This window comes from Sciurus vulgaris (assembly GCF_902686455.1).
Source record: "Sciurus vulgaris genome assembly, chromosome: 9".
In the NCBI taxonomy this organism is placed as follows: Eukaryota; Metazoa; Chordata; class Mammalia; order Rodentia; family Sciuridae; genus Sciurus; species Sciurus vulgaris.
In genome coordinates, this window is record NC_136469.1 from 3,130,204 (window position 1) to 3,146,216 (window position 16,013).

Sequence of the window (16,013 nt, forward strand, 5' to 3'; positions counted from 1 at the left end):
GACTTCCTTTGGAAGCATCAAGGGATGTCCCCCTTTTTCCATGACCCTCCTCTGCAGCAGATGCACTGAGTGATTTTTCATCCTCTAGTCTCAACAATCTCCTTGATCAGGAGGTTGTGTGACCCAGAGTTGCAAAGCTCCTTAGAGAAGTTCTCTTGTTCATGGGTTCAGGCTGACTGAGGGCAAAAGATGCAAATACTGGTCTATCTTGCCTTCTGTATTTAATTCCAATCTCTAAGTTTGATCTTAATCATCCAGCAAGCCAGTCTCACCAGTCATAAAGTAAGAGTACTGGGCTTTAACTTCAATGTCCATAACTTTACAGTTATTTACCCTTTTATCTAACTGGAGTCTGTATTAGCACTGGAAGTTACCACTATCTGTTCTATAGGTGATGGCTTATTATCACAAGTTACCTAGGTTGTATGTTCTTGAAGCAGCTAGTTCTGCAAAACATTAACAGGTAACAGTTTTACAAAATGAAATTAGCAAGTGAAAAAATATATTCAGCTTGTATAATAGCTATCTTGAATTTTGACTGAGAACCACATTATATCCCCTCTTTGAGATCATAGTAATTTTACAACAAAAACCAATTTTTTGACTATAACTTTAAATAAGCTGAAGTCTGACTTATTTTGGAGTCACTCTAACATGCAGTAAGGTGGGAGGCAGAGCCTCATCTCAGGTAAGGCGTGGCTCTTTACAGATCTTAAGTGTTCTAATTCTGATGTTGAGCTTTGCTTCTTCCTTAAATATCATTAAGTAGTTTACATATACTGTTTCCTGAGTCTATATAAACTTTATAATCAACACAATTTAACATTGTATCTAAAACATGAATCAAAGAAAGGCTGAGAGAGTTTTCAACTTTCCTTTTGTGTGATAAAGTGGCAAAATGGTTTCATGTTTCACAAAATTAACCTTTAAACAAGTCAGGCTCTAACTTTTATAAATACATTTATATTTGAAATTTTTTATCTCAGTGTAAAAAGTAACAAATTTTACACATACCCTATTGATAACAGGTCCTATAATAGAACATTAAATGATAGAAATAAATCCCCAATAAAATTTACTCTTTATAAGTTTAAGATTACCATTACAGACAAGTTTAAGCTGAAGAATAGCAGAGCTTGATAAATTTCCTACTTTAAAAACTTGTGTACCTTGGTGTAGATCTCGGTGGGACCTCCAAATCTGATACCACTGTTTAACAGTGACGAATTCTGCTCCTTCTAATGTTGAAGACTGAACACTAGAGAAGCAGCCAAGGCAAGCATATTAAGCAGGTTTTATTTAAAGGTAATAATACAGACTTCTCCCGGCAGGAAGAAGGGGGCCATGGCTGATGTTCTAAAGTCCCCAAGTCTTTCCTTTTATTCACCTTGAAATGCTTGCTGAGTTGAAGGAAGCATATGCACCTACTTCCTTGGCCCTATTTCTGGGTTCCCTCAGGCCAGCCGTGATGAACACAGCATCTGACCTAAGGGCTAAGAAGTAGGCTGCTGCGGTAGGCAGGGAGCAGGGTTGGAATGCACAACCACACTACCCTCGGCAGGAACGCAGGTGCGTTCAAAGCACACATGGGACATCAGCACACAGAGAACTGAGTCGCTTAACACATGAGTCCCCTTTGCAAACCCATCAGCAATGTGTTGAAGGACACTTCAGCTATCCTTTCAAGGAACTGGAAGCTGGATTGGGCTGTTCGGTAACTGGCTCCCCCGGTGCCATCAGCATCTTGGGGGCCAGAAGCTCTTCCTCTGTCCCTGCCAGCAGGAGCAGGACCCAGCTGGAGTAAGGAAGCAGGTATGGTACAGTTGTGGCAGATACAGCGTGGAGCACACACCCAGGGCCCTGGCCGGGCTCCCCTCTGCTGGGGCGCTTGTGGTGTCGGCTTCTACCAGGGGCCTTCTTTACTGAGGAGAGATCTACAAAAAACAGCAGGAGAGTGTTCCAGGTTAAATATTAAAGTTTCATTCCCCCTCTTCTGGCTAACATATATCTCCAGGATGGGGAGAGAGAAGGAGGGAGGAAGGGAAGGAGAGGGAGGGGGAGAGAGAAAGAGAGAGAGAGAGAGAGAGTGAGCACCCGCGCGTGCTAGAGAGAGACTAAGACCCCATTCCTCAGCTCCCTGGGGTGCACACGGAGAACCCAGGCTGGTGCGGGCTGCCCTCTTAGGCACTGGCACGTGCTCACCGTGTTGTGACATTGGGCGGCTCAGCTCATGCCTGAGCAGGAGCAGAACCCTCATCTGGACCATGTCCCATGGCTTGGGCATTCCCTCAGGAAAGTGAGTGGTTTCTGCTGCTGTTAGAGACAGGACGCACCCCAGAGGAAGATCACTTGACAAAGAAGGCACACACGCAGGTGGAGCGTGGCACTAGCTCACTGGGGATGGCACGGAGATGCCAGCAGGGCTGAAGAAGCTCGGGTTTCAGGAAGACAGACACGGAACCCTGGGAAGGGTTAGGAGGAGGTCGGGACCCTGCAGAGGAGGATCGCCAGGAAGGCAGACCAAGGGGGCTGCACGGGGCACCATGGAGCCTGGGGAAGGTGCTTTCTCTTCTCATGATGACCGAGAGGTGAGACGGGGCTCTCCTACTGGTCGCCTGCACTTTGGGCATCAGAGACGAGACAGACTACATTTTGGTGACAAAAAGTCCAACAGGAAGATGAGTTACTGCTCCAGGCTTTAGAAAACAGGCTTCTAGCCCTGCTTAGCATGCTCAGCACTGGATTTAATCCCCGCTGCAAACAACAGCAAGGATCCAAGGTCGAGAACTTAAGCTTGGACCCTAAGCATAACTCACCAATCTAACCAACCCAAGTTGAGATTTAGTGCCCTCATGATACGTATCCCAGGCATCTTGAAAGATTCAGAAACCACTCTTGTCATTTGTAAGGTGCTCTGAGGAACAGGTGTGGTCACGGTTAGCATCTCTGTGGTTTGGGCAGAGAGAGGACGTGGACCAGCGGGTAACCACCACAGGAAGGTGTCTCAACAAGAGCAAAGACAGGCCTTCAGTCTCCTGAAAGGAAGGCAGAGTTTCCCTGGCCAGTGCCTACAGCAGGGCCTGGACCCTGAGCCCTACCGATCGACGGAAGGACCTGAGGGGCCCTTTCATGGACCCTGGCCTCCTGGGGTATGCACACGCAGGCACCAGCAGTAAGCAGCCTGAGCAGGCGAACCTGCAGGTGTCTCCTACGTAAGAGCCACCTCTTGCATTTACCTGACTTGACGGCATGCCATGCTTTCATCCAGGCCCTATCTCCCTGCCTATCCACCCACCACCCACTCACCTGCCTGCCATCTATGTGTGTTAAGTAGCATGCTTAATAAAGTGGTTAAGTAGCATGCTTAACATTTGCCTATCATCCACGTTTGAACAGGAACATATTTACCAACGGTATCTTCACGTATATACAAATATTTTATCTACTCTCCCCTTTGCAAATTCACTGCATCTACTAATACCTGACGTTCATAGCATCATAATGTGGTGGAGGGGCCATTTCTTCGGTAATTCTCTTTTTTAAAAAAAATCTTAATAATAGGCATCACATTATCTGTTTCTAAATTTTGATTTTCTATATTAGCCACTGGTAAAATAATTATTCAAGAAATATATTTTATAAAAGAAAAATATTCTTAATAATTCAGTCTTCCATATTAAAAATTGTACTAAGTGTGGTCCCTGAATTTCATCTGTCTTGTAAGTGGCCTTGACTATTTACAGTGGTTCCTTTATGTTTTCCTGCTGAGAAGACCTGATAGGTACCCAGGCCAGTGGTGGGGTGAAGACAAGGGCAGAGGTTGGAACTCTGCTGCCACAGACTCAGAACCCCTGGGGCCACCAGGAGCAGACACAGGCGAGGAAGGGCCCTCCCCAGGTTCCGGAGGGCGCGTGGCTCTGCCAGCACCTCGGTTGTGAACTTCGGGCCCCCAGAGCTGCGAAGTTGTTTCTGTCTTGATGCCGCCTAGTTCGGGAACTCTGCTGTGGCAGTCCTACAGAGCAACCCTGCGTGGGGTTGAAGGGTGGCTGTCAGACACGGTACGGGCACCCAGAGTGCTGAGGCTCGGCTCTTCAGCTGAGAAGAGACAGTCGTGCTTGCTCACAATCTCACACGCGCTGGTCTCACACTCTTCCACACATGGCAAAGCCTAGCCAAAGCCCCCTAGAGCAAGTCCATTCCACACCACAAGAACAGTCTGGAACGTTCTGATGTGGCTGACGGGCAACACGGTGTTCTGACATGTCAGAAGAGAAAAAACAAGCAATGTGTCTTCAAGGTTATCATGACTCTACAATGCCAAGATTATTCTAGAAACTTCAAAGGCATTTTGTATCCCAACCTATAACAGATGAAATGAGATTAAAATGTTGTTTGTGAAGTCATGTTTCTAGACAGAAACTGTAGCCCATAAGCGTAGGTGGGTTCCAAGGTATTTAAAATTTCAGGGTTCACCTGTGGATGAGAAAGACAAGGAGGCCTCACATGCCTCGCAACCTCCACTGGAAGTCTTTGGCTTTTGAAAGGAGAGTTGATTTTCACGTGTCTGCGGTGTTCTAAAATAGCCCAGAGCCGGAAATCATTGGCCAGGGGACCATTCTACGGGGCACTCCACCCTCCTGCCCTCAGTCTGGCCCGGGCACCCCTCAGAGGATGCTGCCCCACTCTCCTCTGCCACAGCGACTGCACAGTGCACGCATCCTACCTCCCGGAAGAGCACTGGCGTCCATGTGGACCCAAGTGACCCTGGGTGCCGGGGGGCCACTCGTGGCTGGTGAGGGGCATGGAGAGGAAGCTGGGATGTGAGGTAAGCTGTCCTCAAGTCCACACTCAAGAGCCCACAGGGTGGGATGAAGGGACAGAGCGGTGGCCCCAGGGAAGAGGCCAGGGCTCTGGTGTCCTGGGCCACCAGGTTCAGGAAGAGCGCTGACTTTGAAACCAGGCATTCTAGATATACTCTGGCCAATTCCGGGTACTTTCAAGGTAAGAGGAAGGACTGTGCCTTAGAGTCTCTAAGCTCAGTTCACAATATTTGCACAGCTCTCCATCTATCCCTGCAGCAGACCCAAGAAGGCCAAAAGAGGTTCCAGTGGTATTGTTGAAGTTCAGCGCTGAGTACCCACCGTCCCTTCTAAAACACACAAAGCTACTCCTCTATGACATTCAATGAAAAGAGAACAGCTACTGTCTTGGGTTTGTCATAACAGAAATAATAATGGAAGATACTAGAATAGAAATAGAATGGGATGCATTTCCTAGAGATGAGACAGGTAAGCCTGTCAGTGGACAGAGAATTCATAAAAGCAGAATGGGAAATTCTATGGAGCACAACACGTCACAGCACACTCATTAACAAGCAGGGACGCGTGTGGGCAGGCAGTCGGAGGGGCTGCCATGTGCCCGGAAGGGTGCCCGTGCAGGGCGGTCTCACCTCCTCCTTGTGCAGCCCACCTGGCTGAGTGTGTCCAGAGCACACCTCGGATGGTTCGGCCGTGCAGAGCAAGAACATGTCAGCACTGGAATGTGGACTTCAACAGCACCCAGAGCATGTGGGGTCACAAGGGTGCTGGGTGCTTCATCAAGCAGGCCACGCCAGCATAGTTTTCTCCCAGACCTGTTGCTTATGTCCCTCATCCCACACCCTGGCCCTCCCACCGCTTGCCTGCTCCCTCTTCAATCCACTCTGCAGAATTGGCCAGAATTTCTATGACTTTGGGGTTGTTTTCTTTGTTTGGAAAACACATGTCTTGGATCTCTGCAGAAGTGTAAACACTTTTGTAAAACCACTGTAGCCCATAAATAAAACAACCTAATTTACCACCAACAAATCTCCTTTGAAAACCCTCACACTGGGTGCAATGAGAGGGCCAGAAAAAAAAAAAAAAATACAAGTTTAAAGTTTAATGTTGTTAGGTGTCTCAAGGAAGAACTCCCAGCTGCCATGGGAGGCCCTGCAGAAGGGCTCCACATGGAGCAGCAGACCTCTCCCTGTTTGCAGGTCTCACGGAAGTTGTTCTGTATGTTGCTCAGGCTTTAGGCCAAAGATGTTTAGATGTTTCTCTTGGAATTTCCTCCTAGGTTCTCACCAGTTAAGAACAGATAGATAATCGAGTATCAGGGAATGCACCAAACAAATCAATGGAAGGAATAAAAAGTTGCAGATCTGATTTAGCATGGTAGCTCCAAGGCCACCAACTCTTCCCAAGCCCTCTGAATGGATCCACTGGGCTTCCTCTGCCCAGTCTGTCTTGCTGCTCCAACACCCTCCCTGCCTCCTACAACCCATAAGACAAAGTGATCACAGACTTTGGTTCAATTGTTTAGTAATCTGCTAAAAATAACTTAATGGAAACTTTTTAATGGTCCCCAGTGGGGGCCATTCACAAGGCTGCCAGACCACTGAAAGTGGCCTGAGACCTCAGCTGCCCAACACAGGCTGAGGGACTTCGCCGAGGCTGGCCCACCTGCTCAGTCACCTGGACCCTGGGCACCTGTGGCCCATGAACACATTGAGAGAGGAAACGAGACCAGCTCTGCCTTTCACCTCCTCACTTGCTTGTAGGTGTCCCAGGAACAGGCAAGTGAGGTGTTGTCTGGCTTTACACGCCAGGAGAGTTGCCAGGAGAGAGACAGGCTGCAACGCCACCATTGGCAAGGCCCGTGGCTTAGTGCAGGCTCACACGTGCGCACACATGCGACACTCTTAGAGGCCCCAGGTTTCCTCGAGCTGAGCCTTGGCTCAGTGGAACACGGCCCCACAATGCAGGCCAGACGCTCGGCTGCGGCCCTGTCTTCAGGCCGAGCTCGGTTTGCAGGCACTTCTCTGCAGCCCGAGCTGCCTGCCTCTTCTGACCTACAGCGCGTGTGGGAGCCTCGGTGCCTTCCTGCCTTTTCCCATGAATGAAGACTGGACAGCTGCCCCGTCTCTGCGCCCAGGTAAACCTGGAGGACTCCTGGTTTCAAGGTCGCCATCTTTCACGAGAACACTTCCCCCATCCTGCAGGAGCCAGCTCCTGAGTCAGTTTCCGTCTCTTCGTTTCCACAGTCGTGGGTTTACTTCTCCATCCTTCACAAACATTTTTCAAGGAATGAGAATTGAAGACTGAAAAGCAAGAAAACAGGTAATGCAAAAAGGCAGGGATGGGGCAGCAGGTAGCAGCAGCAATGGCCACCGTGGTCCCTCCTCATGCTGCGCCATGCCAGGCTGCCTAGGAGAGGTGCTGAGCCTTGACGTCCACCTGTCTCCAAGGGTCATTGTCTCATCCTCTGGGAAAGGAGCCTGCAGTTCCCTGGGAAAGGGCCAAGCATGAGCCTTTCAGGCAACCTGGAAAACCATGCTTTTGGTAGGTGCTCTGCTAGGGAAATTCCAATAAAAAGATCTCAGACTTTGGCACAATTAGAAACAGAGTTAATAAAAGCCCAGGGGTCAGGAGAGTGTCTGAGCAAATCCAGAATGTAGAGAGCAGAGCACAAAGCTGTCTTCCCAGTTGGAGGCTTGGCCTCTGTGAGACCATGGAGAGTAGAGGCTGGCCTCCCATCAGGGCAGTGGGCATTACTCCTGAGAGGCAAGGGGGGGCCACTGCAGTCCAGCTGGCTCAGGTGGACCATCCAAATCAACTCCACCCAGGTCCACTTCACCTTGCCTGGGGGCATGCACAGCTGTGGGAGACAACAGAAGCAGGCCACCTCTTCCTGGATCTTTCAAGAAAATCCCCTTCAGTGGAAAATGTCCAAAACTACGTATTGCACATATGTAGCAATATCCACAATAGTTCAAGATAAGTTTAAAATGGCTCCTTTATTGTCTTTTTTTTCAGTTTTTGCTATATCAATTTTGCTGTTCTTCATACATAAAAATATCCTTGGCTGTAGAGTTAGGTATGCTAATTGAAAATGACCCATATAGAATGTTATGTTTGTTCAAGGAATTGTAGCTCAATCTGAAATTTTGTAATTAATTTTTCATTTTTCATGTGTCTTGAAGATTCAGTGCCCAAAGAATAATTACCATGTCCATGCACCTCTGGAACTTGGCCAGTTGGAGACAGAGGTAAAACAGAGTCTTCTTCTGTGGGCAACATTGTGTGCCCAAATTCCAGAGATGCACATGATTTCTATCCAAAGAGAATGCCGTCACTACTTGTCGAAACGGGAGCTCTTACTTCCTGGGCGCTCCTGCTGGTCCTGCACAGCACCCGGGCCTGCTGGCACCCATGAATCCCACAGGTGGAAAGTTGAGCCACAGATGCAACCTGGGAAACACATCTGGGGAGACAAAGCCATGGGTCATGGGTCCACTGGGAGGGGTGAGATGGGGTGCACATCAACGCGTGCTGCTACGACAGGCTTGGCTTGATCTTAAGGTGTAGCCCAGTCTGGCATGATTATGACCCAGAACAGTAAATAAGCTGATGAGGACTGGAACTCACAGGCTGAGGCTCACTAGCTAAATCTTCCCCGAGGCGACACTACAATTACTCCTCCATCTTGAGAAATCAGAAGCCCTTGAAGTGCACACAGTCAACTGTGCTTCTGAGTTGTCTTCACAGAGGACCTCTGTGAAGACCAACCAGCCTCTGGTCCAGGACAGAGGTTCCCTCCAAGTGCAGACAGAGACACAGCTAACTCCAGGCAGGAAGTCAGGAACTAAGAAAAAAAATATTCAGCTTTGGAGGCTACTGGAGACCTTGCATTTCTAGGAAGAAACAAAAGCCTTGGGTGTGGTTTTCCACCACAAATAGTGTCAACAACTGCAAAAAATACCACGGGACTGTATTTCCCAGGTGTTCGTGGGCCCATGAAGGAAGCCTCCTTCCAGAAGAAACACGCGGAGCCCGCACTACTAGTCAAGAAGCGTGTTTTTCCCAAGTGTTGGGCTGAAAGGCCGGTGGTCCCTGAGCACTGACCACCCCTGGGCAAGACCAGCTGAACACAGGAGTAACTGCGGGTGAAACTGGAAGGTGCACTTCAACCACAACCAGGGCAGGTGAGGAGCCACGTACCTGTTTTAGTTGCTTTTCTAGTTTTTCTTTCTCCATCTGACAAACTTTAATCTACAGAAAAAACAAAGGCATTTTCTTATCAGGAGGAGCTGGAGCCTTAAGGAAACCTGGTGACTGACCAGCATGGGGAGTGTGGTGCCAGCAAAGAGCTGTGCTTGGGTTTAGGCCCAGGTCACCTCTGACCCGAAATCCCCCGGGGAAATCTGGAAAGCTGGAGAGCTTTCAATTGTTATTCCAATGTGTTGAGGCCATATAGTTCTCAGTCTGAATCCGTTTAGATCTAGATCCACGGAGACACTTCTCCAGGGTCTGTCTGGCTTGCTGAATGAAATCGGCATCTTCAGCCCAACAGTGAAGGGCTTCCACCGGGAGCCTGTAGAAACCTCACCTGGACTGATAGAGGCAGCGGGCTGCTCCGCGAGTTTTCTGCACAAGCACAGGGACCCCCCCTTGCTCTGTGCAGTACTCACGCTAGCCCCATGTGGTAGCTGGGCATGCTGAGAAAGTGTCAAGCTCACACTGCTTCATGTCCCCCGACCTCCGAGACCTTCATGTCCCCAGCATCAGCTGCAGTCACTAGCCAGGCTCCCTCCACACCAGACACCTGGGGAAAGCTGGCTTCTCCTGGACTTTGTGGTCATGCCACCACCATCCAAACATCCCCACCTACATGGTGGCTTTCTAGTCCTACCCACCACCTCATCCCTCCTGCCTTGGCCCTCCTGTGGCCTCAGGCAGCCTACACAGTGAACACTAGTCCAGCCTGCACTGTGAACATAGACTCTTGCTGTGTGCACAATTGTGACCTCTGAGGTCACCACGAACCCTGCCCCAGGTGGAAGGCTGGGTTCAGCACCAACCCTGTTCTGGGGGCGCTCACTTAAAGACCCTCATGGAACCAGCGCCCTGGGCTCCTTAACTCTAAGCTCGGGGGTGGCAGCACTGCCAGGCCTGCTCTCTCTGGATGGGGTCTCACAGCCTCCTGGCACCCGGGAACCTGGATGTCACTCGGGCACGCTGCTTTCAACAGTGAAATAACCACAAAAACAAAGAATGGGGTGCCGCGGAACAGGCGGTAAGGAGGGCGTCCAGAGAAAAGCCAGGGCCACGTTCATGAACGTCCCACCAAAGCACCTCAAGTACCGATTTGGGGTGACAAGTGCATTTTAGCAAGCAGAGAAATCCACAGACTCAGCATCCGCAGGTGAGGAGGGCGGCCACCTGTCCTCCCCTGCCCCGGGGCCTGGGCTTGCAAGGACGGCTTCTGCACCTGGCGGAGCGCTGGGGCACCGCGCATCCACCTTAACCACAGTGCCCGAAGAGGCGTGCTGGCCACGCAGCCACGAGGAGCCAGCGTGAGCTGCGTGGTCACCCAGAGAGCAGTGCGAGGGCCCAGCATCCTCCTTTTCTGTACCGCGCACCCTGCACCGAGGCAGCGGAGCTTCGGCAACCCTGCGCTCCCGAGGGTTAGTCAGAGGACATGGCAGGGATGGGCTGAGGTTTTCATCTTAGGATGGAGAAGGACACACAGTAAAGCCACTCAGGGTCGCTGCCCAGGGGCGGGGGTCAGAGGCGGCTGCCCCGCCCCTGCTCTCTGCTACCTGTGGCCCTGGAGCCAGTCTTGCAGCACCACTAACTGACTTCAAACCTCCTCAGTGGCCACAGGCGTGCACCCTGGCGTGTGACCAGTGCCTGAGGGTCTGACCTGAGACTTGCCTTTAAAGGTCTTTTCAACTCTGATAATTTCTACTCAACCGAGGTTTCTTTTCATTACAGTGGCGTTTAGTCTGCTGGCCATTCACTTAGCATAGGTCATCAAGCCTTCACAGTGTCTTTGGGGCTCTAGCATTGTTTGACCACAGCAAAGGAGACTTCTTCCTTTTTCTTTTTTCTTTTTCCTACTGGGGATGAACCGGAGCGCTCTCCCACCGAGCTACACTCCGATCCTTTTTATTTTTCAGTTTGAGACAGGGTCTCACTGAGTTGCGGAGGCTGGTTGCAAACCTGGAATCCTCCTGCCTCAGCCTCACAAGTCACTGGGATTACTGGTATGCACCACCACACCTGGCTGAATGAGACTTTGGAAAAATATGTGATTGGGCTATCGTTATTTTAAAGGATAATTTTGATAGTTTAAAAATATCGGTTTTAAGATCCTTCCTATAAACACAATTTTACCATACTACTTAGACAATATATTTATTTAGCTGACATAAGTCAAAATTGCTTTTTATAAATGCACAGGTGCCAGAACTGCTTGTGGCCTATGTTCTAGAATGTTAAGTAGATGGACTGTGCTCCTGGTTGGACTGAAAGTTCTAAAATGGAAAGCTCATTGCCCATCTTAGGTACCAATTTATCACCAGGCTGAATTTTTTCTTTCTTTTCTTTCCTTTTTTTTTGGGGGGGGGGGTGGGGGTTTGGTGCAGAGGAACCAATCTAAACTTAATAAAGTAGAATGAATAAAATTAAAATATGCCAGGAATAAAGTAATTTGTGCACTAACAACTTAAAAGAAATTAAGGGAGTTTTGCATGTAAGAAATAAAAATTGGAAGAGTAATTCTTCAGAATTTTCCCCCATTCAGTAATATTCAGAACTTTTCCCCATTGTTGTATGAACTGTTTATTAGGTTTCATGGATTACTTTCAGAAAATTAAAGAATTACATTTTGATTCCTACTAATTTCCTTTATAATTCTTTTATTTTATTCTTTCTCATTTATTAGAGAGGAAATGGTTCTACCAAATAATTTTCCACATAAAATTAAGATTTTCAAGTTAATTCTTGAAAACCTATGAGAGAAGAAATTAGATGCAATTCACCATTCACTTTGCATTAGGCAGAAGAAGACAGCAAAGAGTTTAAAAGTTCTTCAGAGACTGAAATTGTTGAAGCTCAAGGGTTCCACAGCAGGCCTATACCCATTTCCTCTTTATTGAAAGCCACTGCATGATTTTGCAAACTAAAAACCTTGTGGTTTATTTTAGTTTCTTAAGTCAAAACTACATTAGCTACATTTTCCCTCATTAACATCAGTATTTACCCTTCATGTCAACTTCCTGAGTCTACTTTTTATTCTATTACACTTAATTTTAGTTCATTTACATTCAATACATTCTAGCCCAATAAACTGTCTTCCTTGAAAGTGCTCTAGTTACATTAAATCTGGGCCCCAGTGAACAGGGTCCTGGGCTTCACCAGACATGTACACGGCATTTAGAAATATGCATGTTTTTGGAAGACAAGAACATTCCAAAGAAAGCGACAAGAATTTAGAAACCACTTCACTGTATTTGAGTAGTAGGTAGTTCAACTCCCATTCTCCCAAGATAAATATTATGAGAAAAAGATCACAAGAACTATATTTTATAAAAGACTTTGGAATCCAGTTGATTGGGTAATTCCTCAACATACCCAAGTTAAAAGAAATTTCAGACATTTTCATCTGCTCACAAGGTGGTTTAAGAGTGACTTCATCCCAGGTGCAGCCCTCTCAAAAATCCAATGTCAATTGACAGAATTCAAAAGCCTCAAATATTTTTTAAATGAGAAAATAAAAATAAAGCACACGTGCTTGGCAACCGGACTTTGCTTTGACACGTACCTGGGAACTCAGCCTGGTCAGCTGGGCCTGGGACGCTTGATGAATCCGCCGCAGCTCTTCTTTCTCTCGGTGGAGTCTTTCCCTGTCCAATCGCTCCTTTCTGAAGTCTTCTTCATATATTTGTACCTAAAAAGGATGCACTTTCTGTGACTGCCCACGCTCTGTGCTCTCGGGCCCTTCGAGCGATCCCCTCACAGGCGCCACCTGGGCCTCTGCAGTCAGGCTCGCCACCCTCTGTCCCCAGTCCTTCTTCAGGGGTGGAGAAACGCATGTGGCCGCAATTCATCTTTCACTTCTAGAGTGGAGGTCCTCAGATTTTTCCTTCTTGGCGTGCATCAAGAATTCAGAAGGGGACAACAGTACATTCCTTAAAACCTCCTGCACCCACACTTCTGCTATGTGCTCCGCTGTGCTGGAGCCCGGGCTGGCTTTAAGAGTCACTGTGGGAGCAAGCCAACGCCACCACAGGGCTCTGCATGAAGTTCTAAAAGGCAGTTTGCTGGCAACAGCTGTTCAGTGAAGCCACTAAGTACTGGCATGCCAAAGTTCCCAAATACAAAGCACGAGCTGAGCACAGGAAGGAAAGGCGGACAGAGGTGGAAAAGCAAAACGGGACAGTTGAGAGGCAGCCTCAGGTTTTGTTCTTATAAGCAATTTTAGAGGTAGGTGGTTAAAAAAGAAACATGGTCATATTTTTTATTGTGACACTTCATAAGAGATATTCCAAATATTTCAGAAAAGTAATCAAACAAGTTAATCCTTAGTTGTTTATAACTGGCTGGTAGCTTGGAGACTAACATGCAAGGCTATAAAAATAAATGAAAGGTAGAGAATGAAGCCAAGGAATTCTGCTAAGACTGTGATTTAAATCACTTCTATGTGGAAACCTCTTAGCTGGATTTTTGTCGGGCACCAATGTACACAGCACCTTCAGCAGGAAGGGATGAGCAGGTTTCAACTAGAGGTGCAGTCACCCAAAGCACTCAGCACAAAGCCCCACAGACTGGAGGGGAGAGCAAACACTGCATGAAGATCTTGGTGGAGAGGCACGTGCACACGCAGACACACACGTACACACACATGCACATGCATACACGTGCACATACGCACACACATATACCTATATGCACACACAGGCACACACATGTATACACATATATAGCATACACACGTGTATATATGTGCACACACTTGTACATATACGTGCACACACATGCACACACATATAGATTTCATTTTTAAGCCCTTATTCATCAGCACTGTTGCAAGGAAACTACATCCAGCCAAGCTGACAATTTTATTTTTTTTTTGTCAAGAGCTGAGGCTCAGTTCCAGACAGAAAGAACAGTCACCAGAGGCGTGTCCAATGGGGGAAGCCCAGGTGGAGAACTGGACATTCTAGCCATGCCGTCACTTTCGTGCTAACTCAGATTCTGTGGGTCTGAAACCTCTACTGCCCCGTGTGGTGCTTGGGGCACTGCTGTTGTGAGTGCTGACTTAGAAGTGTGCTTCATCAAAATGTGAGCACAGAGCGTCAGCACCCTCGTCCCGGTGCCGAGGGGAGAAAGGCTTTGCTCCGCTCCTCGGCGCGTACTAAAGAGTACCTGTCCAGCCGGCCTCCAGGCTGACCCTGCTGCAACCCGCGTGCCAGGCACCCTCTGGGCTGCAGTGTGCCTGTGTCTGAGCTCCAGAATGGCCCAGTGTCTGAACACTGGCAGTGCCCACCCCAGGAATCCTGCCCGGCTGCCAGTTGGGCAGGGCTTGACAAACTGAACGTCACCCTTGCTTGTTTATGGATTCATGTTCACGCCATGTGCATGATCCTAAGTGTAACAGGCAGATTTTCACATGGGATTGTGAAAGAGAAGACCCAACTTGACCAGCCAGAGCTCTGGGTTTTAAACCTGGACTGCTCCTTTGAGGTGGTGACCGCAGGTAAAGAGTAGTCACACCATGGCCCAGCTTTCCACGTGAGCACGTTGAGATCCTTGCAGCTGGCACTTGTCCAGAGCAAACTGGTCACCAGCCCTTTGTCCCGTGCCATGGTGTCCCCCAGTGCTATGGGTTCTTGATGACGTGTGCTCAGGGCCTGGATTTCAGTGTGTTCCCTGTACTCACTGTTATCTAACCCTCACAGGAAGAGAAACGCAGTCAGCACGGCTGGCCCTTCAGGGAGGTGAACACCAGCCTGCTGGACTGAGCTGAGACACAGCAGCTGGGGCAGCGTGACCCACTGGGTCTCCTGCCTGTGCTGTGGGGACTGTGCTCACTCTTGCCCTCCACATGCCGCAGCGAGGGGTGCAGAAGAAGCTGTGGTGCTTCCACTCATTGCTGGTGGTGCCAGCCCCATGTGGGGTAGCAGACCTCACACTTCGATGACCATAATCAGAGCCAAGGACTCTTTGAAAACTGCCCATATTGTTTGAAGGGCAGGAAGCCAGTAGCTACAGATCCTAGCCTGGCTGCTACGGTTTTCTGAAAAGGTCCAGGGCTTGGGTGAGTAGAGTTTTCAAAATCAACCCTGCCTGCATGGAACTCCAGTGCTCACGGAATCTTCCTCATCTCAGCCGTGTGACCCACTGGCGTGGGCGAGCCAGTGCCCCACTGAGACTCAGTTCCCGCTTTATGAACCATGGAAGTGAGCCACTGAGCTCCATTCTGCCTGGACACTCTACCGTCAGTAATTCCAGTTAAAACAAGCGTGGGTGGCTGCTCTGAACAGCTGTGGGCCCCGCGTGCTGCACAGGACCATCCCCTTCTGCTTCTCACCTGCTGCCTGAGGACTTCCACTTCGGTTCTCATGGCCGCGTGGCTGTGCTCCATGCACTTCCCACAACAGTCCTCCCATGGCGGAATGCTCGGTATTTTCAAGACGTCCTGCAGAGCCTGTTGCAAGGAGAGCACACAGCTGAGGTCAGCCTGGGCATGTCCTGGGCTTCCCGAGGGCACCCCAGGCAGCCCCGGCCCACGGCTGTTTCTTCCTTCCGATCTTCTGCACACAGGTTCATTTTCAGAACCTGCCTGCTCCCCAAGGTAAGCTGATGTTGCTGCTATCCCACGGCCCTTTGCCATTTGGAGGTCTTCAGTGTTGGACCCCCTCCCACCCAGCCAACTGTGAATGGAAGATTTATCTACACCTTTCTGCCAGTTCTGGGCCCCAGTCAAAGGGGTGCTCATCCCTGGTGCTCAGAACCCGGGAGCACACGCCCAGCCCTGGGCACCACCTCAGAGGATTCCCAACTGGGAGCCCAGAGGACAGGGCCCAAGAATCTGTACTTCTCAAAAACTGGTGCGGCTAGTCCCAGATGACAGCAGAATGTCCCCATGACCCCGAGAAGAGAGGGAACCCCCAGAGAAGGGAGCCCCTGCAGATTTGCTGCTGTGCC

At 49.2% G+C, this 16,013-nt stretch overlaps 1 protein-coding gene across 2 annotated transcripts in view; it reads right to left on the reverse strand.

Annotated features, from left to right (window-relative positions):
• Positions 1 to 1,372: 1,372 nt before the first annotated feature.
• TNIP3 (TNFAIP3 interacting protein 3) overlaps positions 1,373 to 16,013 on the reverse strand; it is a 65,447-nt gene continuing 50,806 nt past the window's right edge. Inside the window, exons 9-12 of one of the 2 annotated variants that reach the window (XM_079153406.1) lie at positions 15,397 to 15,513; positions 12,628 to 12,753; positions 9,021 to 9,071; positions 1,373 to 1,795 (exon numbers count right to left, since the gene is read on the reverse strand). In XM_079153406.1, coding sequence (XP_079009532.1) covers positions 1,619 to 1,795; positions 9,021 to 9,071; positions 12,628 to 12,753; positions 15,397 to 15,513 — 471 coding nt within the window. In that variant the 3' untranslated portion in view covers positions 1,373 to 1,618. The remainder of the gene's footprint in view (positions 1,796 to 9,020; positions 9,072 to 12,627; positions 12,754 to 15,396; positions 15,514 to 16,013) is intronic. The other variant, XM_079153407.1, reaches the window with a different exon arrangement.